This window comes from Rhamphochromis longiceps, linkage group LG7, assembly GCF_057381845.1.
Source record: "Rhamphochromis longiceps isolate RC_006_pf linkage group LG7, R_longiceps_female_GT1.1, whole genome shotgun sequence".
Lineage (NCBI taxonomy): Eukaryota > Metazoa > Chordata > Actinopteri > Cichliformes > Cichlidae > Rhamphochromis > Rhamphochromis longiceps.
The window spans coordinates 35,157,563-35,180,794 of NC_140563.1; the positions used below are offsets into that span (position 1 = coordinate 35,157,563).

Consider the following 23,232-nt stretch of genomic DNA (forward strand, 5'->3'; position numbering starts at 1 on the left):
GAAGTGGTAGCAAGTTAAATGTCAGGGTGATCTGTACGATTGGGCATTTTTTAGGATTTTTTTATTAGCATGTAATGGGGGCGGGGGTACTTTTATGTAAGCAGATCACAGCAGAGAACAGGTTTTGCAAATTGGTTCTTCATTCTTGAGGGATCAGGGTTCATTATTGTTTTATCTCATCTGGGTACTTAGGTACTCGGTACTTAGTGCCAGCCCCGGCAGCCTGATAGCTGCCTGTGTAATGTGTTTGTGGTTTGGTAGCTCTCTCTGACTTGTTTTCAGGTCTCTTTCAGCAGATCTAAAGATAGGTCACATCAGCACCTGCCTTGTCACATAAGAGGTTCACATTAAGTTGTATGGACAGGAAAGGCTGATCCTTTATAGTGCTATGAGCTTCTTTCTAATATTTATAGTGTAATATCACTAGTAACTCAACCACTGGGGCCTTCTTTGTGCACTCATAGTTGCAGCTTAGGCTCTGATTAGCTCTCACAGCCTTGGTTTCAGCTTTGGAGCTTCTTTCAGCAGCCTCCATATTCCCATCTATGAGTTTCCAGACCCCTTCAGTCCCCATCTAGTGGAAAACTGCTGCAATGGCTGCGCTGTGTCAGTAAACAATCTGGTTGCGAAATGGCGGCGATCTGCAGACAGCCTTCTCTGCTTCCCTCCCTCCCCCTTCTCCTGTCTCCACTGTGTATGTTCCACTTTTCACCACTAGGGGGAGGGCTGAGGCTTGTGTGTTTTTTGTGTAACTGGCTTTCTTCAAACCATTGGGGGGGGAAGGGAGGGGAACTAAAAGATTCTTCTTCTCTTGACGCTCACAAGTGTTCACTAGATTCCCCCATGTTGATCATACACCAAAGAGGGTTGTCCCAGACTAGATGTTCTTTGGGGACAAACCCTCACAGACCAGTCCTTGGCCTGGACTTGTTGCTAATTGATTAGGTTCATGTTTGGCTCAGGAGCATGAACAGGGACGTGTTTCCTGACGGTTTATTTAGTTGGAGTCTCGGTTGTAAGCAGATCAGGACTCACACAGTCTGACTGTCTGAGCCATTGAGGAGAGGCTTTAGAGTAACTGACTGAATCCATTAGCTTATAGTGGCCTTATTCTCTCTCAGGTCTTTTGATTGGCTTTGTGTGAGAAGAAAATGTGTCCTCTGCTTTCCTTCATAAAGGTTAACTGATATTTTATGCAAAGTGTATTTTTTTTTTTTTTTGGATAGGCTTTGCCTTTTATCTGGATGGTGGACACTTGGGAAGCAAACAGGGAGAAAGGATGCATGGCAGACCACTCAGACTATATTTGATTGGCTTAATGTGAGAAGAAAATGAGTCCTCTGCTTTCCTGGGGCAATTGGCTTCAGTACCTGACTTACTTCTCATCAGATATGACCTCTCACCACTGATCAGCACGTGTCTGTCCCTAAATATGCCCTAAATGAGTCTTAAGAGGTTAGGGAAAGTGTAAACCTTTATTTTCTGCGCTGGTTCTGTGTAATTCCTCAAGGTTGAACTGGCCTAGATTGACTAAATGTTGATATTTGAGCTGAAAGAGAAGGCTTTGCAACAAAGTAGACCTTAATAGTAAGCATGAGAGTGAAGTCACGATGATTTTTCCTTCAAGGCCTCCTGTTTCCTTTGGGCCTGTTTGGGCCTGTTTGGGCCTGTCCAGAGTGAGCATGAAGATGAAGGTCTGCTCCGGAGGAAGAGTCTTTATGTTTCCTGCTGTTATCTCTGAGATGTAAAGACGGTCGATGGGTGATTTGGTTTTCTTTTGAAGCTGTGGCAGGCGTCTGTTGCTCCACTGGTTAGTTGTAGCATATAAGGAGAGAAGCCGGAGACAATGAGAGTGCATAGTGGTGGCCCCCAATCTCTTGGCTGGCTCTACAGTATTCCTGACACTGATACATTACTGAAAAGCACAAATAAAAAGGGATTTTACACAGGATTAGGTGCATCGAAGGATGATGGTTTAATTCAGAGATATGCCTGCTTAGGCCTGGATCACAAATGTGGCTTTGAGAAGCTAAAACCAGACTTTTTGGGGTATTTCTATCAAGAAATATGTCTTTACACTCACTTTTCAGATAGTCTTAGGCTTTAGGAACACCTGGGGGGCCTATTTTTAGACACATTACAAACTAAGCAGCCACTTGATAATGTTATCCACAAAAAATGTATTTAATAAAGCTTAATTTAACAGTTTCCCTCACATGTACTTTTTTTGTTTTTTGTTTTTCTTTAAATCAGCCCGCTGGTCTAGCCAAGAGCTGCGTGGATAAAGGTGGATCCACAAAGAAAGAGGGACTAGATCCAGGAAGCAATGGAGAAGAGAAGTCAGGTATTTGTCTAAATATGCTTGAACGTATTTTATTTGTGTAAATGATGGGTTTACATTGTGATTTAATTTGTCTTGTTTGAATGCGAAGATGGGGACAAAGAGGTAGCAGACAGACTGGCCTTTTCCCCTGCAGCAGAGGTGATGCTGAACGGCACCGAGAGCGACGACACAAGCCACAAGGACCTGACAACAGGAAATAACAAGACTGTACTGTTGTTAAATGAAAATGGCACGTCTGACACGGAGCCACCGCATGGTTCTGTTACTGGAAGCAATGGATTCATTCTCACTAAGCAGCAGCAGCCGGAGCAGGAAGGCAGCGCTGCAGCGGCACCAGGTTTGGGAGTTTCCCCTCACAGGACTAACTGGTTGCCCTCGGGCTCACCGACAGGGGGGCATGCAGCCAAAACCCTCCCTGCCTCGGCATCTGGGAGTGCACAGAGTTCAGGTGCACTAAGGACTGCCCCCAGTACAGGGACAAAGCCGGGGCAGGGGACACCAGACACTAAAAATGGCCCCAGTTTATCTCCTTCCCCGGTTCCAGCGCCAGTCACCGTACACAGAGCGCGCAAGACCATGTCCAGACCTGCTGTCAGCCCTGCACAAAAGGTGAACCATGACCAAGAGCAAGGGATTATCATGTTTGCTTTAGATTTGTTTTTTTTCAACACCTTAAGGAATAAAAATAGTTGAAGGCCAAATTGGAAAAATCTGTAAGTCAGAAATGCCCTTACAATATACAACAGGTTTATCCCTGCAGCAACTCTTATAGTAATACAGCTTATATTGCCCTGTATGCAATTTCAATAGCAGTTTCATAGTTAGGGTACTATTAAACTGCTAGAGGCTTGCATTATGCTTTATATCAGCAGCTCTATCATACATCAACACAGGAGTTCTCAGATTCCCAGCTGGCAAAGAGGGAGATGCTAAAAACGTAGGAAAAGATGAGATGTTCTGCAGAAAACATCCTCCTCATACATTTTGTTTCCTGTTTGAACTTTTTCCATTTCTGTTCCAGTGCTGAAGCGTGGTCATTTCTGAGTATCCACACCTTAGCATTTGGGTGCCTCACACTTGAGTGTGAATGGTTACAAAGCTGTGTTAAAGTAGTAGTTCATGCATGCTGCAACACATCAACCCTAACCCTGATGTTAGAGCTTACAGGGTTAATCTGCGACTATAAAGGCAGGTATTAGAAGCAATTTGACCACAACCACATTTCCTCTGAGTAATGGTGTGTTATTCATTTCATCCCAAGGGTGTTGGATGACCTTGAGGTCAGTGACTATGTAGGCCAGCCCAATTGTCTTTTCTTGTTTCTTGTGGTTTTTGCCTTCATTTGACTAGGCAAATCATAAAGAACAATTTCTCTATAGATCTGGCTTTGCGAATGTGTATTTTGTCCTGATGAACCAGAAAAACGGATTCCCCAAACTCAAAGCTGCAAGCTGTCGAAACAGAATTATATAATTGTGTACTCGAGCATGACTGCTTCCTTTTTAGACCTGTGGCTCTTTTCACAAAAGGATCTTATCTTGCCTTTGTTACCTGAAATGTCACTAAAAGTTCCTACCTCCTAAGAACTGTTTACAAAGGTGCTGACAGGAACATTTAATAAGGAGCAGAGTGGAAATGGAAGAGATTGGGACCTTTGTGGAACTTTGCTTTTGAAAAGATTGTCATTAAAACGAAGATGGGTGGAAGGAAGAACTTGCCACCATTGAAACACCTCATGTGGGTGCACATTTCTCAATAAGAATAATTACCTGCAGCACTAGTGCAAACTACAACAAATGTAATGGGTCCCCTTGGTGAAAAGTGAAACTTTTAATTGGAAATTGAACCAACCCCCCCCCCCCCAAAAAAAAAAAAAAAAAAAAAAAAGCAATCTGATCCAATTTTATTTTTAAATCCTACCTGATGAGACCAGAGCCTGGAAAATACACTATAGTAGGTTTTTTTGTTTGTTTTTAAACCCCTCAACCCTTAAAGGCTGATTGGTGTCATCACCCTGCTGCCCAGTGAGGCAGGCATCATGGAGACCCAAGTTTATGAATGACATGACTCAAGAACGAAGCAATGTAGGAGTTTTAAATTGATACCATAGGTGTATCTTCTAGGAGGCTGAGGGGTGTCATTGGCTGTCTGCAATATTTGGTTTAAAACGGGTTTCTTGCATATTTTTCAAAGCATTTTACTTAGCTGGACGTTGTCTAAGTAGCTCTTATTTTCATCCTCATCAGAGGCTGTCTGATGCATGGTTTAATCTCGTTTTGCATGCTGTGTCATTGATATCTGGATATGACATTTTTCTATCATGTAAAAACATATAGCAGTGGTATCCTGGAGAATAGGGGTCTAGTGCATAAGTATTAAATTGAATTTTTTTTATTTTTCATCCAGTTTGATAACGACTTTTAGCACTTAAATTGGTTGTGGTTCTGGCACCTGAACTTTTAATGTCTACTTACTTTTGGGCAAACATGTTGAGGCATATCTTATAAAACAGAAAAAAACAAGGAAATTGTTCCTCAACACTTTATTTTTTATTTATTTATTTTTTTTATCAGGCAAAACTTGTTAGATATGTAAAAACGTAAACCTCTTAAACATTTCCTGAAATATAGATAGATTTGTATTACTTGTCTGCAGCAGGAAGCAGGCTTAATTCTCAGACCTTTTGGTTTGATTAGCAGAAGCAGACATGGGGCACACAAGTTCTTCACTCTGAGGTTCATCGAGCCAGCTGCTCAACAGGCGGCTTCTCTAATCTAATATGAAGGCAAGATGATAAACGATACGACTGAACAAGATTTTAACAAGAGCAAATTATAGCAAACACAGGGATCAATGGTAAAAGTGCAGTAAAAGTTAAGCCTGCATTCTTGGCCAGCATCTGGTGACTAGTTTTATACAGCCTCAGTTCCTTGTCCTGTGACCTCAGTAAAAACCTTGAAGAATTTATGGCTTCAGTCAGTAGTTTCAGGCTGTTTAAAACACCCTAATTTGATTAAATTGCAGTCATTATTGAAATAAAAGAGGATTATCCAGGGTGTGCTCTTTGGCTACTGGGCGTGCTGTGACCATCAGTTTCACAGTCAGATCCAGCCCCTAGTTTCAGTTTCAAAAAGCCAAGATGGCTGACAGCTGAAGGCTTCACAGGCTTCACTAACTCTTGGATTTGTGACACTGATATTGTGCTCGGACATGTAAAACCACTTTATATTTCTTACAGTCAGTATTTTCATGAAGTTTACCTGGTTTAGCAAGTGACCCATAAGCTGGAAGCCTACTGCAGAAGCCCAGGCTCAAGTCAGCCCTAAGCTATTTACTGCTTGTCATTTCCTGTCTGCCACTCACTTGGTAAAGGATAAAAGAATAAATTAAATCTTTATTTATTTATTTTAAAAGAGCAAGAGATTGACAGAGAAAGAATTGTTTTTAGCTGCTCCCTTCCACTACTGGCTTGTTTTACACAGCGACAGCATTACTGCATAAGGAAGTTCAAATAAAATCTGTGCACATTATCTTCTGCATCTTTGAATAAAACTTAGGATATTTCTTAATAAAATAGCTGCAGGCTGGAATTAGCCATCCTGGCTCTCTAGCAGGAATAGCTGCAGCCTGCAGAGGGGAGTCTAGAGAGTGGGCGCAGCATTTACTCCACTATATTTGTTTACACACTTTAGATACTCAGTTATAGATACAGATTAACTAGCTAGCAGTATATAAGGAAATGTGTTTGTGCAAAAGTTCGAGCAACTACTCATTGCTTTATGTTTTCAGGAAAATGAAAGGGAGGTTCAGTGATGAATAGAAACATGCGCAAATATAAAATGAATATAAGGCAAAAACAGTTAAATGACCACCTTCCTTTTTCAACACACGTTGGCCTCTCTTAGAAAACCTTCTAGTAAGGAATAACTCTCTAGGCTTCTTAAGGGCCATTCAAAGTTCCTTTCTTGATGTCGGCAGCCTTTTTGTTATTTCCTGTCGCATTGATCCCACACTGCTTCAGTAATGTTGAGGTTCAGGCGTTGGGGAGGCCAGTCCATGGCTGATAGCGTTCTATTGCAGTCTGTATTTTCATGCTGAAAAAATGAAGCTGTTGCCAGTTAGAAGCTTTGCAGATGGTAATGAATGGTGGTTCAAAATCTGATGGTACTCTCCCAACACCACTGGCTGAAATGAAGCCCCAGGCAATGATGGAGCCTTCGTGTATTTGAGTCTTCTTACTTGGAAATATTTAATTGAATGGTTGTAAAACCGTAGCTCACTATGTGGACATTACAACACTAAAAATGTTGGCTTTATTTTACTTAGTGTGTGTATATTTAGGTTTTATTTAAAAAATAAAATAAAATTGGGCCTTGTTTACTTTCCTTATTCTGCCATAAATATACTGTTACAATCATATGCTTATATTAAGCATATCCAAAGTTTCAGATAATGAAGTCACTCTTTGTAGCTCAATTGGTTTACTTCTACAAACTCAAGTTTGAGGGAGTTTTTTCTGTTCTTGGCTCTTTATGATGTCAGTGCGTGCAGATTTCACTTGTGTTGACATCTCAGAGCCACAGCTCTGACTGTGAGCACAGGTTTAAAGTTAGGAGACAGAGGATGAGCTGATCAGCTGAACCAGGGCTTAGTATACGATAAATATGGATTATTTTGTACTTGAATCATGCTAAGCTGCTCTAAAGGAGTCCATGAATAGAGTGGGGGTGGGGGGGTCCTGGAGCTGGAACAAATCCATTTGAATGGAAATTGGTTTTAAAAACAAGAAAATAAAACAAGAACTAACCATGAGGAAACCTTTTGTAACACATTGATCCTAAATGCTTTTGCCACTCTGCAGCTTCTTAACAGGGAATTAAGGGAAGCAAAGAGTGCCAAAATGGAGTCTCATGTTGCACCCGACCTGCAGAAATCCTCACCGCAGTCACCCTCTCAGAACCACCTACCTCAGAGTCCACCAGATACGCCATCTTCAGCACAAACTGCATCATCAGCTTCACCAGCACCTGTTCCTCCACCACAGCCACCTCCAGCTCCTGCAGAACGGGCAGCTCCTTCGGCTTCTCCTGCTCCTGTCCAAGCCAAGCTCCAGCTAGGTTAGACTGACTCCAGCGACACATCACAAAAGCTAATGCACTAAAAATTGGAGCAGAGTGTAATGTTTGTCTGCGGTAACACTCTGCTGTAAATGTGGTGTTCTCTTGTGCTCTAGGCTCTTACTCAGGAGCGCTGTCATCCCGTAAGAAGAAGAGGCGAATGGGAATGTACAGCTTGGTTCCCAAGAAGAAAACCAAAGTGCTAAAGCAGAGAACTGTGCTGGAAATGTTTAAGGAACTACAACAGACTGCCAAGAGTCCAGAGGTCTGAGCTTCTCATCTTTTCAAAAATTTGCAAAATTAAAAGAAAGCGTAACACGTATTCATTTAGCCTCTCGAGGCACATCGCATACATTCAGTGTTTCAGTCTTATGCTTCTCATGCACTTTCTGCACTTGAATGTTGAAAAAATTGCCACATGTGGAATAAATTATTCCAATCATTGTCCACTGAGACATAGACAATTAAAAATCGTCATATATGACCCCAGCTCTATATATTAGATGTGCTATTGCATTTTTGAGAACAGAACATATTTCAATCAACGTCTCCGACAACTTTTCCTAGTTTTGTTTTTTTTTTTAAACAGACCAGGACTGTTGGTATGGTAAGGTTAATGGGAAGTTGTTCAGGTTCATTTATGACCTCGGAAATGCTGAGGTGCTGCTGTTAAGATATGACATTACATCCACTTTTTTCCATTTGTTGTCTTGCAGGCTAAAGAGGTGGCCAGCATAAATGGGGAGAAAGTGGGAAATGCATCTGAGGATGAAGAGTCAGAAGATCTGGAGTCTGAAGAGGAGGAACAACAGCAGCCATCAGAAGAACCGGAAAGTGCTGCGCAGGAACCCTCTGAATCCATCGCTCAGGTTGGAGAATAAAAGTTGTTTCCTTCTCTTGAAACCTTGTGTGGTTGTTTCTTTGTGGGAACTCTGAATAACTGTGAATGCAATGCATTGCAGTGAAAGTCTTATGTGTTAAATGCTACTGATGAATTCTGTTTGCTTTTCCTGGTGGAGGTGAAAGACGAGCAGGAGTCTGAAGAATCTGGAGAGGAAGAGTTGGAGGAGGAAGGCACTGAATCTGACTTGGTAAGACCGCTTGCCACCACTTCTCCAACTGCATCTCATACCACCTCTTTTAGCTAAAAATGGAAGAGAATTGATGTTTTGTTTTGGGGGGTTTTCTTGTTTCTCTCTGTTGTTTAAAATCATCCCTGTGGCCAAACTCTCACCTGCATCAGAGCACAGAGTCGAGTCTGAAGAAAAAATTGAAAAAGAAAACAAAAGCAGACAGCGCATGGCTCCGGCCCTCCAGGAAACGAAAAAGGAGGATGAAGTCCAAAGGTGATCGCTGTTCCTCTATATGCACATCCACCCAATCACCTATCTCAATATTCTCAGGCTGACTGATGCTATTTCTTGAGAGAAACATGTTGCAAGTGGATGACAGAAAGTAATTCTCTGAAACCGACATTAACCCCAGAAACTAAAACTATGTACTGCTGGGTAAATGTTCAGCAGTGAACTGATTTTAGCCACCTAATAGATTCAGTATCGGTTTATACACTGGCTTTATTTAGATTCTTTTCTAAATAAACTTTTCACCTCTTTACCTGCTGCCAGACTGACAGAAACAGTCCTTTTAGTTCAAAAACATGTGAATTGTTTGTGTGCTGCTCACCTTGATTGGTGAGTTTATTTCTCGACTTCAGACTTAAGATCTGAACTGCACATTCACAAAATAAACAATAAACAAAGCTCTCAATTGTTGCAGCAGCTCTGTGTCTGTCTCCTTGATTCAGGTTCCTTTTTTAGAGGGAGCTTGAAATCCCATGTGAGAGGTGGAGATAGCTTTACTGGCAATATTGCCTCATTTTATATCTCTTAATCCAACCCTAGGCTACGTCTCCAGCTGTTTGGTAGCAAAAAATACATATGTATCTGGTGGCGGGCAGTATTTTTCAGTATACATGCACGCAGGATTACAGCACACAGTTAAGTTAGCTTATTTTGGCAGAAATCTGTATTTTCTGGCCATTTTGACAATTTAATTTTAAAAGTATATTATATTTGTGTAAATAGTTGCTCAGTTAATAAAATGAGCTTTAAAAATGTATATAATCACAGTGCTGGTGATCTTCTGGGTAAAAATTGGTTTCTAAAAATGTGAGTTTAAGCGTCTGCTAAACCCTAAAATCTGTCTGAGACTCTACAGGGTGGCTTTGGCTTTTGTTGACTAAAATGACAAAAGTCAGATTGCAAGCTGACTAAAACTTCAGATCCACATTGGTCTGAAAACATGGCACAGTTCAAACCCAGCCCCCAACTGGCGCTGGGTTTGAACTGTGCAGAAGTGTACATAGTTTGTACACTTCTGCAGCTGCTTTGAACTAAAGGAAAAATGCCATAATTATATCTTGTCTGAACATTTTTCACCAAGGCTCTTCCTTAAGTATTTTCTTATCCTTCGTCTTTCTCACAGAGCCGGAGGTGGCTGTTCAGCCTCAGGCTCCAACTCCAGCCGAACCCCATGATCACAAGGAGTACACGCAGATTGTCCCACCTGTCAGCCTCAGCATGCCTTCACCCAGCAAAGGTGAGATTCAGTCTAGTTCAGTCACTCCAGTTACCAGAGGTAAGGCCTCAGACACAGATTGGCTCCACCTGCCTGTGCCACAAAACCCGTCGAAGCATCTACACGCCTAACTTCAGTATCCAGGTGGATGAGTTACTAAAAAAAAAAAAAAAAAGAAACACCACCCAAAAGTGTGTTCATAGCAGGCTGTAAACATGCTTATTTCTGCTGTGAAGTTGGTTGTTAATATGGTTGCTGGATCTTTTTTTTTTTTTTTTTTTTTTTTTTTCTCTTCCCTTCCCTTCATGTCAATCAGGAGCTGTTATAGTGCACACGTTCAAAGCAATGGAGCCACAAAGTTTTAAAAGCCAAAATGCTACAGAACTGAGAGAGTGATGAAAATTGAGTATTCGATTTTAATTTGCAAGTTTTACACCCAAAATTACAAAAAAAATCCAATGAACCTCCAAAGGGCTTCTGTGATATTTGGGTGATAAAGGGTTAAATGTCTTGTTTTGTTGATTTGAATAAATAGTTTTCTATTCCTGGTGAGACCAATGTGGTTGATTTCATTGGCCACGCTCTTTTCTTTCTTCAGACACTTCAGGGTTGGCGGTTGAGGAGGCTCAGGAGCTTCCGCTCTGCAGTTGCCGCATGGAGACCCCCAAGAGTCGAGAAATTCTCATTCTGGCAGACAGGAAGTGCATGGCCACAGAGAGTGTAGATGGACAGCTGACTCGCTGCCAGGACGCTGTAGTGAAACATGAAATGATGCGTCCTTCCAACTCCGTTCAGCTACTCGTTCTGTGCGAGGACCATCGCAACGGCATGGTGAAGCACCAGTGCTGTCCGGGCTGCGGCTTCTTCTGCAGAGCGGTGGGTGAAAACTGCGTGCCAATCAGTTTGAGGTCTCTGGCTGCAGTTTAACTTGCAGCTACTGTCACAAATGGAACAATTTACACAGATGAAACACTTGCATGGTAAATGGCTCTGCATTTACTCTGAAGATTGAAGAAGCTGCACTAATCTCAGTTCTTTGGGGTTAATGACGCTTTCACACAGGACACAGCATGTGATGCGTTTGCCATTTCTCAATGAAGCCATTGAGGTTTTCTGTTTTCTCTGGCTCCTTTACTCATACCTCAAGGCCTTTTAATAGATCTGTGGAGCTTCTATAAGGAATGTGTAACTCATCTAATATGTTTATACACACAGTACGTTCACAGATACATAAGACCACACAGTTTGTGCTTGACAGTCTTGACTAAACACTTTCCTAATTTGTGCCTCAGATTTCTAAGTGTGAGTCCTGGATGACACTTGGATGTCAGTTAGTCTTTTTACTCATTAAGTACACGTCGTGATTCAGTATCGTGAAGAACTAACTTTATCAGGAGAAACTTGAAGTAATTCATTATGGCGGACTCTCACATCATTCACCATTCTTTTTTGGCAGATGTTGGTTGTAAGGCTCTTCCTCCTTTGGGCTCTTATGAGTGAATATTGTAGGTTTACAGAAGCAACCTAGACACTGTTTTCGTGTGAGACGTGGTCAGAGGACATGTGCTTTGTGAATGTTTGTTTACAGAGACTGTTTGTTGTTCCTGCACAGGGGACCTTCATGGAGTGCCAACCAGATGTGAACATCTCTCACCGTTTCCATCACGCTTGTGCCTCAGTGCTGAAAGGTCAAAGCTTCTGTCCTCACTGCGGAGAAGAGGCCAGCAAGGCCAAGGAGGTCACCGTTGCCAAGGCTGACACCACCTCCACCGTGCCCCCTGCTCTTGAACATGGGCCAGCCACGCCTGGAGCCCTCGAGGGCCGAGCAGACACGACCACTGGCAGGTAAAAATGCAACTTTGGAACTATTTTGTTTGTTTATTACAAAATGCCGAACTTAAACTTTTGTTCTCACTTGTTTTCTAGCTCCTCTTGTTTAACTGTGGGGGCTGAAGTCAGTGGCCGGGCTGACAGTTCGCTGCCTGTTCGTTCTGCACATGGATTCGACACATCTGCTGTTCCTGGGTCCTCCAGGGCTGCCCCCCTGCAGGCTGTGATGGCAACAACAGCCCTGTGTACACTCACTCCAGGACCCAGAGAAACTCTAGAGAGTATCCTGGTGGCTCTCGACACAGAAAAGTAAGTAAACCCACCTTAATTCACCTAAAAGACCACGATCCATTTACAAGCTAATTCATTTTTTTGTGTCTGTTTGATCAGACCCAAGAAACTGCGCTTCCACCCTAAACAACTTTACCTCTCTGCCAAGCAAGGAGAACTGAAGAAGGTCCTGCTCATGTTGGGTACGTAAATCCCATTCAGGCTCTGTCATCTGCACTCATTTTCATTTTTCACCTTGTAGTGATGTCTGCCAAAACTAGTTTTGCTTCTTCCAGGAAGCTGGTGTAATTTTCATGACCCTCAAATTTTATTATGAATAATTTTACCACATGCATTTGGTAGCATTAGACAAACACAGAAAACTTACAAAGTCCTTGACCCCCAGCCTAAATACACAGTCCACACACTGTATACAATTTCAGCCCATCTGTCACCACAAGCTGGCAACTTCTTGTCACGTGCATCCAACATGTGACAAGAAGTTGCCGACTTTGATCCAAATACTAATTGTAAAATCACAAATGATGCCATTTTTAAAAAAAAAGAAAAAGAAAAGAAAAGAAAATTATCCATCAAAACTAGCTCTGCTCTAAGCTGGACAGCTGGCACAGTTTACACAGAAGTGTGTGTCGGGGGGGATTTTTTTTTTTTTTTTTTTTTTAAACATAAACGTTGGCAGGTATTTTCATGGATCTTCCTCGCCTTCCTTTACCTTCCAGTGGACGGTATTGACCCGAACTTTAAGATGGAATCGCAGAATAAACGCACCCCGCTGCACGCAGCAGCAGAGGGAGGTTACAAAGACATCTGCCACATGCTTGTTCAGGTAACCTTGTGCTTCACATCTCTCTGACGGAAATATTAAACTTTGAGTAACTTTCTGACAAAAACCTTAAAATAAAAATCTCAACCAGAGGTTTATTCTAATATTAATGATTCTGATTTTGTGGAAGCAGTTTTACATTAGCTGTTTGTATGATGTTTCAGGCTGGTGCAAACTTGGACATGTGTGATGAAGATCAGCGGACTCCTCTGATGGAAGCCTGTGAGAACAACCACATGGAGGTGGTCCTGTACCTGCTCAGAGCTGGAGCCAGTGCCATGCACAAGGTAAATATGCACCAGATTTTTCTCTGAGGTTCCCATCAGCCAACTAAAGATCCAGGTCAATAATTAAATCCTCTGCCATTCTCAGGATGTTGAAGGGTTCACGTGCCTCCACCTAGCGGCCAAATCTGGCCATTACAAGATTGTTGAGCACCTTCTGTCCACTGGACTGATTGATATTAACTGCCAGGTTAGTACACTTAAAAATGTCTCTTGTGAAAGAAGGGGAGAGGCTGCAAGATTGAAATGTACAGCTTCAGGATGCAGCACTCTGTCTATGTGTTAACTACAGAGCCATGTGTAGACTAGCTTAGCTTTAACAAGCAGTGAAAAACAGCTATCCTAGTTTATAAGAAAACAAAAAAAAAACATGTGTGCTTTTACTTCAGCTTCCCATAGTCACCCTGTTCCCAGTTGATTTCAACCTTAGCAAAAGGTTGGTTTTCTGGCTGTAGTTTCATGATTGCTTTGTAGATGAGGGGGTATCAAGCTTCTGATCCATGGGCAAAGAAACAGATGGTGTCCAGGTTCCTGAGGGTCCTTAAAAAGTCTCAAATGCATCATTAATCAAAAATGATTGATGCTGGTTGCTTAAATCTGATGGTTTAAGCAGTTCTAACAAGCAACATAGATGAAGTTGTTGTGGATGCTCATGAGTACACATGAAACTTGTCTCAATCCTAGAGAATTTGTACAGTTTTCAAAATTTCATTTTGAGACATTAAAAGTAGAATTTAAAACATAATCCTAAATTTAGCTACATTTGTTGAAACCCTGTAAAAATGTCTTTCCCCATACCTGTTTAAAATACTTCCACACCAGTCTTTTAAGTTTCTTAAAATTTCAGATCTGAGAGATGATAAACAAAGTTTTATATAATAGTAATTCGTGTTAGGATGTACGTTCGTATTCAGTTTATTTATTTATTCAGTGTACTGCCTACAAAGCAAACATTTTGCACTGAGCTAAAATGTTTTGGTTGACTGATGTCCTCTGCACTAAAAATTGTTGCTCTCAAAGCTCAGTAATGAATAATATGTTTCATATGATCTGTAACTTCCATTAAAAAAAATAAATATTCATTGATTTACTTGTTTTCCATTCATGTGACACACTAGGATGGATTTCCAGTGTGTATTTTTACTGTAAAGCACTTTGTAACTGGGCTTAAAAGGTTCTCTGGGAATAATTGATGCATGACGTGCTGCACTCTGCTGCATGTGTCTTGGATTAAGATGTATGAACTTGCTATATGTAGCATCAGGACAGCTTTGACGTAATGAAGCAGCCTTTCCTTTATTACTACTCTGTACTCAGGAGGACTGAAAATTAAAAGCTGTGCTTTTCTTCTTAGTTGTTGTTGTTTTTGTTTTTTTTTTAAAATAGGAATTCCAATATGTAGTTGGATTGATGTTGTTTCAGTATTTCTTCAGCTGATTTTCAAGCCCATTATTAATTTTCCACAGGATGACGGAGGCTGGACGCCCATGATCTGGGCCACAGAGTACAAACATGCAGACCAGGTGAAGCTGCTTCTTACTAAAGGAGCTGACTGCAGCATCAGGGACAAGGTTAGCATAGAAGTCTCTCCACCCCAGGTTTGAAATCCTTTGCAGAAGAATTAAATGTTGGCTAATTGTGGGTTTATTTGGGTTATCTTCATTTAGGAAGAAAACATTTGCCTTCACTGGGCTGCATTCTCTGGCAGTGTGGAGATAACGGAGCTGCTGTTGAACGCTCACTGCAATCTGCAAGCTGTCAACATCCACGGAGACTCTCCTCTACACATTGCTGCTCGGGAGAATCGCCTGGATTGCATCACGTGAGTTGCCAGCCCCACCTACTGGATAATAACGGCGCTAAAAAAAGTCCTTGTTGTCGTAGATAGTCGGTAAAATGTGTTCTTTGTCTCATCAGGCTCCTCCTGTCTCGAGGAGCAGATGTGTTTTTGAAGAACCGCGAGGGAGAAACTCCTCCAGACTGCTGCAGCCACAACTCGAAGGCCTGGGGCGCTCTGCAGGCCAACAGGAAGGAGAGGGATGCCAAAAACATTAGGCTTAGTCAAGCAGAAGAGAAAGCCCTTCACAGGTCAAAGACCAGGCTGGGAGGGATAAAGCATCATAAATAGCGATGTCAAGATTCTGTCCACCTGTTTCTTTCAAATTAAAGCACCTAAACTGTCTCTCTGTCCATTTACAGTGACATAGCTTTAGGGCAAGAGCGAGTTCCCATCCCCTGTGTCAACGCAGTTGACAGTGAACCTTACCCAGATGGCTACAAGTACATCCCCGAAAACTGTGTTACTTCCCCTATGAATATTGACAGGAACATAACACACTTACAGGTGAGCTAAAGGCCATCTGATTAGGCTTTTAACATTACTTAAACCCCAACAACAAACGATAAAGAGACAAACTAAAAGGAAACTGTCTGCATGAAGAACAGCAAGTTCAGATTTACAGAAGAAACCCCTGTCATCAACACAAAGATCCAGTATCCTCAACAAAGTTCAAGAAGAAAACTTTTTTCTTTTTACTCAAAAAGTTGCAGATGAATTTGCGTTTCCACTTAGAAGTGATGAAGTTTTGGAGGCGATCCAGATTTGGACCCAGTAATCTATGGAAAATTCTTCACTGTTGCAACATAACACAGAATTCACATCGTAACTTACAATGTACTTGGATCTGTATTTAAGAAAAAATAAATAAAACGATCACGTTGTGAATCCACAAATGCTGGCTCATAACTGCCAAGGGGAGGAAGGGTGCAGCTGAAACCTGGAAACAAGTTACAGCACATTACCAGAACTTCACAGGAAGTCCTGTGATTTCACTCATTTATCTCAGTCCACTTTTTGTTGCTAAGGTTGAAATCCTTTGATTCAGATCACCTAATTTTGCAGACACTTGTGGTCAAAAGTTTACTTTTGGAGTGGATGCATGATCAGACTGTTCCGGCACTTTCTGTTAAATGTTTTAACGTTGTTTGTGTTGCATTTGATCCAAGCCATCAGTAATACAGTGCCATTAGACATTTTAAAAAGAACTATAGGTTTTTCTTTGCATTGTGAAGTGACCTATATTATTTTCTGCTCTGTTGCAGTACTGTGTTTGTAAGGAAGACTGCTCTGCGAGTATCTGCATGTGTGGACAGCTCAGTCTGCGCTGCTGGTACGACAAGGTAAGAACGGGCAATCTGCGAGTCTGAAAGTGTGCCTACACCTTAATAAAATAAGCTTTACCCAACATTAAATCACTACAGTTTAGTGTAACTACCATCATTGAAACCATCAAGCTCATAGAGAGCACTACATGTGTGTATTGTCCTGTTTAGAGTGGTCGACTTCTACCTGAATTCTGCCGAGAGGAGCCTCCTCTCATCTTTGAGTGTAACCATGCGTGCTCCTGCTGGAGGACCTGCAAGAACCGCGTAGTGCAAAACGGACTCAGGTGATTTAACAAATACAACTCTTAAAGGATTTGTGGCTTTGTAAGCCAGCATGTGTGTATATAACAGAGTTTTGATGTGAACAGCTGCACTACTTGCTGTGTGAAGGTAAAAAAGATGAGTGTTGCTTAAAGATGTTTCTGGTCCTCTAGGACCAGACTCCAGCTGTTCAGGACCAGTAAGAAAGGCTGGGGTGTCCAAGCACTGCAAGACATACCACAAGGGACTTTTGTATGCGAGTAAGTCAAAGACAGCCCAATAACACTTGTTTTGTAGGGATTGATCCTTCAGTGTTTCCCAGCATAATTTATAGTTTGAAAACGAGGAGAATAGTGGCCACGACTTTGTGTTTTATCACTTCTGCTTTCATTTTGGGAAAAATTAAAATGCTATTCTTGCACGTGCAGCTTTATCTTTATCTCCTGCCAGATGGTCCCAAGACTGACCCAAGACGACTGTCAGTAGTCTAAATGCAAGTATTGCACATACAAAACCAGATGTTTGGTTAAGTTTAGTTTTAAACAGGAGCATGGAAGCATCTGAAATATCTGTCTTAGCAAAGGAAGTGGTACATCATGTCTGACCAACACAGAAAGTTATAAATGACTTGAATTTTTTATCTACAGAAGTCAGACTGGACCCTGGCTGAAATCACTGCTTTTCAAAGAGGAATCGGTCATGAATAATGTGCTGCCCCTTGTTTTACGGCCCTTCGGTACACTGCAGTTCGTGCCTTATGTGACTGATTTTCTGAATGTGCTTTAAAAACTCTTCTAGGGACGGGTGTTGCAAACCAGCTTGGGCTGTAAAGTCTGGTGTATTGCATGGTTCATGTCACAAACTTGTGAACAAAAGATGAATATTAAAATGTTCCCGCCCCTCATGGCCCGTCTGTTTTTGAACAGGTATGTCGGTGAGATAATCTCTGAAGCAGAAGCAGAGATGAGGCAAAATGATGCTTACCTGTTCAGTCTGGATGACAAGGTGAAGAAAAATTTGAATAGACGTTGGATTGTTTTCTGGTTTTCTTCCTTGTATGCAGAGTTCTTTTAAAAAATCTTTTAATTTGAGCTTTTCATTTATTTTATTATTCCCCCTTCTGCAAACCACAGGATCTCTATTGCATTGATGCTCGTTTCTATGGAAATATCAGTCGCTTCCTCAACCACATGTGCGAGCCCAACTTGTTCGCTTGTCGAGTGTTCACGAAACACCAGGACCTGCGCTTTCCACACATTGCCTTCTTTGCCAGTGAAAACATCAAAGCTGGAGAGGAGCTTGGGTAAGCTTTAGTTATTTTAATTTATGTTCATCTGTTTTTCTGCAATGTTGTGTTTGTTGTTGTTGTTATAACACAGTCCCCTGTCTTTTTTTGTTTTTGTTTTTTTTGGTCCCCCACCCCTTAGAAAATCTGAACAAATAAAACAAAGGAAAACAAAGTTAAAAAACAACAACGCTGTACAAGACAGCAGAGCAAAATAAATGCGTTTCTGGGGTCTAGTAATGTCATAGTGATGAATTGCTACAGATCAGCACGGCTATTTAGTTCCAACCCTTACGTGTGGGAAATGAGCTGTGGGTGGTGACTGAAAGAGTGACATCATGGATCAGGTGGAAGAAATGAGCTCCTGGTTTGTGGCCACCATGGTACCATTGCCATTTATACTGGCTCTTGAGACATGCCGGACTTGCTGCAGTTTTCTCCTGAATGCAGCATCTCCCTCCCTCAGCAGTTAAGGGCAACAGTGGCATGCAAGAATGAGGCACGGGGCCCTGGGTTGACCCACTGCTTCTCCACATCACAATGAGCTAGCTGATGAAGCTTCCTGGGTGAGAGATCCCAGGACAAACTGGAGAGATTGTGTCTCTGAACTGGTTTTGGAATGTCAGCTGAAGAGCTGAAGGGGATCTGGAGAGCTTTGAATTGACACTGCCACAGTGTCAGTGGCATACCTGAATAAACAGCAGAAAGTGGATGGACAATTTATAAAAAATGCTAACTTTTAACCACTGCTGATTGTATTTGCAAGCAACAAAAGTGGCAGCACTTTTATGTAAACATTTCCTTTCTTCTGTCGTCCTCCTCTCAGATTTAACTATGGTGACCACTTCTGGGAAGTCAAAAGCAAGGTGTTCAGCTGTGAATGTGGCTCATCCAAGTGCAGGTACTCCTCAGCGGCAATGGCGTCCCTGCAGGCGGACAGCACACCCGAGGACCAGCAGCAGCCCAGCGCGTCGCCTGACACCAGCTCTTCCAACAGTCCTTCCAGTCCCTCCTAAAAAAACAACAACAAAAAAACAAAACAAAAACAAAAAAACAAACAAACAAACGCTCCACACACTAAGTTTGGCCTCGTGTACTGACGGACACACGGGGACGCCAGTCCACATCCTCTTTAAACTTTCATTGGTGAACTTGTACTGTATCTCCACTTTGGATTGAAACCACGGACCACTGACCTTCGTTGAGAACCTAAAGACGAGATGCACAATCACATCCTGGACTAACCTCCTGCTCTATTATTCCGCCGTATGTAATGTGAACAGCAGGGGGTGATGTCATCACGCACAGTAAACGCCACAGAGACGATAAAACAGTCTTTACATTTCATACTTCACTTTGCTGGAAAGCAAAACTGTGCGTTTTTGTTTTTCCCTTTTTCACCCCCCCCCCCCCCCTTTTTTTTTTTTTTTGTTTTTTTTTGTTTTTTTTTTGTTTTTTTTGTTTTGACACGACTGACGATTTTCAGTGGACTTTTACAAAAGTCATCAAAGAATTTGAGGTCACTGATTAAGGGTAATATTGTCTTTTGCAAAGACAGCCCCAGCGCACAGCTGGGTGTTACTTTTCTGACCTTTTCCGTTATTGACCATGAACCATTCCAGCAAAACTAGCTGATAAATATTAAATTATGTTGCCACTTTTTTTGGTGTCATTCATCTTTGAGTGTTTCAAAGGACTTTTCAGACATTTTTCACGACACCTGAAGATGAATTTACTAAAGAGAAAGAAGTGGACTGCTTTTAATTTGCTCCTCAAGTGGTTATAGGTTGTAAAGTGGAACAATGTTAATCCATTCCTCAGCATTGAGGCGTTTCTAGTCTGAATAAATTGGCTGACCTTTTTATTGAGCATGTGTACGGGGTGTGAAACGTGCCGGACGTTTTCGCCGTTCTTGTTGACGAATTGATTTAAAGTGAAAATGAGCAAGGAAAAAAAAGAAAAAGAAAATGGTGCTGACAAAGGTTTTTACTTTTGTTTTCATTTTTATTACCCAAGTGAACATAATTTGTAAAATAAGAGAATGTTTTAAAGTTTTTTTTAAGTTTAATTTTATCTCCAGTTTTCTAATTGTAGTTGCCGTAGTCTATTTTAGTTTCATGATTTTTGCCGACAGAAGCCAACCTGTCATTTTAAATGTTGTTAGTAAAGCAGTGACTGTTGTGCAAAGTCTTGAAAGGTATAGGTGGAAAAAAGGTTATAAAAATGCACTTCCATTATGTTCTGTTACATATTTCTGGACCGTGAACCATCCATCTGATTGGTTGTATCTTTTTCAATAAATTTAATACTAATGCATTTATCCTGTTATGCTTCATTTGTTGGAGTCTGCTTGAATGCATTCCTGAAAATGTGCTAGAACAGAAACTGCTTCCTCGTAGCTTTTACTTTGTCAACCATGAACACATTACTTAAAGAGGTGAAGCCTGCAGGCACTTTGACCCAGCACAAACTGAGTAGCAGCCCAGGTTTGACAGATGGGCTTAAATATTCAGCACCTGAGAGGCTGACGCTTCATACGCAGCCTCCTTTTAATGAGTTGAGATTTTTAAACTTGTTTGTGCCATGAGTTCATTTCTGTAGCGGTTTAGACTGTAAGTACCTAAATCAACTTCTTCTAACAGAGAGCTCTTGCTTTTTGATACAAGGAACAAAATGTTCTGTGCTTTCTGGCCAATCAAGTCTACAAAAGTCATGTAGTTAAACATTATTCAGTGCTCGTGTCTCATGTTTCAGTTCAAATGACCAATGTGTGACCCTTTGTTCACTTCATCTTTGTCGGTATAGCTCTGGGGGGGAGAATCAGCTATAAAAATTGGTGTGCAAAGCTTCATGTGTGATGCCAAAATATACAACCTAATAGACTAAACTAGGCACGATAAAATAGGATCTTCTCTGGGTTTTGTTGGGGCGGTGGGGGGTTGTATATTGTGCGGTTAATGGGAGTTTCTTACATTCATCGAATATTCATCATATTACAGATGAGACAACTAATCCACACATACACATGGGAATCTCCTGTTTACCACATCCCAAGGGGGCTCTACTAGCCATGCTGTCTTGTTGTTTATCCCCAGTCCTGACCCTACTGTCTGAATGTTGGAGCAAAAATCGAGACTCAAATTTGTTTCCAATTTCCAAACAGTGGCACCCAGTTTGGTGGTCTGTTGCTCTTCTGCATACCTAGGTTGTAATTGTTTGTTTGGTTTGTTTCTTCCTATCAGCTTGAAACATCGTGGTCATCCTCTGAACTGCTGCTTATTGGATTTATTTTATTTATTTTTTTTCCCTGGCCTTTCTCTGTAAACCCTAAAAATTGTTGTCGGGGGAATATCGCAGCAGATCAGCAGCTTCAGAGATACTGACAAAACCAACAACCATGTCACATTCAAAGTCACCTTTCTTCTACATTCTGATTCTCAGTTTAAACTTCACCAGGCCTTCGTGACCATATCTACATGCATGTCACGCCCATTGGATTGCTGCCATGTTGCAAAGCAGCTTGCAGTGTACATGCAACTGAAACAGTTTAAATAATATTTGTGAAAGGGAGTGAGCAGACCCATCAGTTTCACACCTTTTTCTTAAATTCGGTTATAAATGAAACGAGCGTGGAAGAATACACTCAAACTGTAGCTTTAATAGATTTGTCTTTTGTAAGTAAATCTGCTTAAATGGATAAATGGTCCTCTTTTCAGCTAACAGTGGTTAGTATTTGTAAATAATTCAAAAGTTCATTTTTAGTAGGGTTTCTTGGCCAGCCTAAATCAACACTATATATCCTTGACTATTTTAATTTAGATCCAGTAGGGGAAACCAAATCATCCCCTTGTTGTATTGCTCTTACACTGGAACGTTAAACTTTATCCTGCACAGTAAAGCTGTCAGATAAATGTAAAACAGAAAAGTAAAGGCTGAAATGCTGTCACTCAAGCAGCAAAGCTGTAAGACCCCCAGTGGACAAAGATTGAAAAATGTCCCCATAGGACCAGCAGGGAGCCCCCCCCCCCCCCAAAAAAAAAAAAGCAAAAACAACACAGGAAGCGAGTGACTGTGCATCTGGAGGCCTTGTAGGTCTCATAAACTGGCTGATGATTGCTCCCTTCCTGATTACCAGGGTGGACAGCGAAAACTGAGTCGATAATTGAATCAGAGAAATTTCTCCCCGAGCATCGCAGATGGCTTATCTGATAAGGAGGTTTTTAGCTTGGCAGGGCAGGAAGCAGCCTTTCCGCATTCCAAGGTGGCAGAAAGTTTTCTTTTGGTCTTTGGTGCCCCTTCACATGGTGCCATACAGGGCAGCCTCCTGTCAGCAGACCTGCATGAACTGGTGTTGCTTTACCGAGCAGCGATGAAGAAAGCCGTTCCTCACTACTCCAGATGGGCAGAAAGACGATCCACCGTGGTTTATGGTAAGTAAAACTCTGGATTGCTCACATTCGATGTATTTGTTTGTTTGCCTTCCATATATTTCTTTGCTTTATAACGGCAGTAAATGGTGCGTAAAGGCCTCTAGATTAACTCGAGTGTCAGTAGCTCCTGTTTAAAGTCTCAGAAATGACAAGAAGATTAACAAATTAACTTTAGTTTATTGTAATTGCATGAATACTATGCATTTAAAAATTATTTATATAGAAGATTGTGTTCAGGTCTGAGATGTGTAGTCATTTCGCTGTTCAAAAGCATGTTATGATGCTGTGTCTCGGCCTTAAAGGACCTTTAATTTAACAGCTCTCTGGAAGTTCTTGGGAATCTTTGCTGTAAAATTGGCTGAGATTATCTTGGGAGATTATGGAAAGTTTGACAAACTTAGTCTACTTTTGTATACAGAGATTAAGATGTCAGATTTTACAGATTTAAACTTGAGCTTGAAGAATTTGAAACAGCACAAAAAAAAGTTATTTTCTTATCATTAAAAAAGGCTCGAGTAGGTGTTACTGAGCCAGGATGCTCAAACAGCTTCAGCTGCTACATAAATCTCATCATTACACATGTAAAGTTAGCATGTTAAATGTTAAAGTTCAGTGAGCTGCTGTCAAGCACGGTGGAGGATTGGTGATGATCTAAGGCTTGGTGTGCAGTCACAGAAGCTGGGCACCTTTCAGAACTGAAACAAAGTTGTAAAGAAGAAAAAACGGTGCGTAATATTAACATATACACATTTGGTGATATAAATGTGACAGCCCATGACACATACAGCCTCGAAAATTTGCAGTGTGTATAATATATTTATAGTG

General features: G+C 41.4%; 1 protein-coding gene across 1 annotated transcript in view; it reads left to right on the plus strand.

Annotated features, from left to right (window-relative positions):
• ehmt1b (euchromatic histone-lysine N-methyltransferase 1b) overlaps positions 1 to 19,043 on the plus strand; it is a 45,077-nt gene extending 26,034 nt beyond the window's left edge. The window contains exons 2-26 of the mRNA XM_085413489.1: positions 2,254 to 2,344; positions 2,433 to 2,953; positions 7,206 to 7,461; positions 7,578 to 7,726; positions 8,178 to 8,330; positions 8,481 to 8,552; positions 8,705 to 8,807; positions 9,946 to 10,059; positions 10,637 to 10,914; positions 11,651 to 11,883; positions 11,965 to 12,177; positions 12,259 to 12,341; positions 12,879 to 12,985; positions 13,147 to 13,269; positions 13,355 to 13,456; positions 14,733 to 14,837; positions 14,934 to 15,088; positions 15,184 to 15,354; positions 15,466 to 15,610; positions 16,369 to 16,446; positions 16,600 to 16,715; positions 16,866 to 16,952; positions 17,619 to 17,697; positions 17,826 to 17,995; positions 18,804 to 19,043. Of these exons, the coding sequence (XP_085269615.1) occupies positions 2,254 to 2,344; positions 2,433 to 2,953; positions 7,206 to 7,461; positions 7,578 to 7,726; positions 8,178 to 8,330; positions 8,481 to 8,552; positions 8,705 to 8,807; positions 9,946 to 10,059; positions 10,637 to 10,914; positions 11,651 to 11,883; positions 11,965 to 12,177; positions 12,259 to 12,341; positions 12,879 to 12,985; positions 13,147 to 13,269; positions 13,355 to 13,456; positions 14,733 to 14,837; positions 14,934 to 15,088; positions 15,184 to 15,354; positions 15,466 to 15,610; positions 16,369 to 16,446; positions 16,600 to 16,715; positions 16,866 to 16,952; positions 17,619 to 17,697; positions 17,826 to 17,995; positions 18,804 to 18,993 (3,894 nt within the window). The 3' untranslated portion in view covers positions 18,994 to 19,043. The remainder of the gene's footprint in view (positions 1 to 2,253; positions 2,345 to 2,432; positions 2,954 to 7,205; positions 7,462 to 7,577; positions 7,727 to 8,177; positions 8,331 to 8,480; positions 8,553 to 8,704; positions 8,808 to 9,945; positions 10,060 to 10,636; positions 10,915 to 11,650; positions 11,884 to 11,964; positions 12,178 to 12,258; positions 12,342 to 12,878; positions 12,986 to 13,146; positions 13,270 to 13,354; positions 13,457 to 14,732; positions 14,838 to 14,933; positions 15,089 to 15,183; positions 15,355 to 15,465; positions 15,611 to 16,368; positions 16,447 to 16,599; positions 16,716 to 16,865; positions 16,953 to 17,618; positions 17,698 to 17,825; positions 17,996 to 18,803) is intronic.
• Positions 19,044 to 23,232: the final 4,189 nt, after the last annotated feature.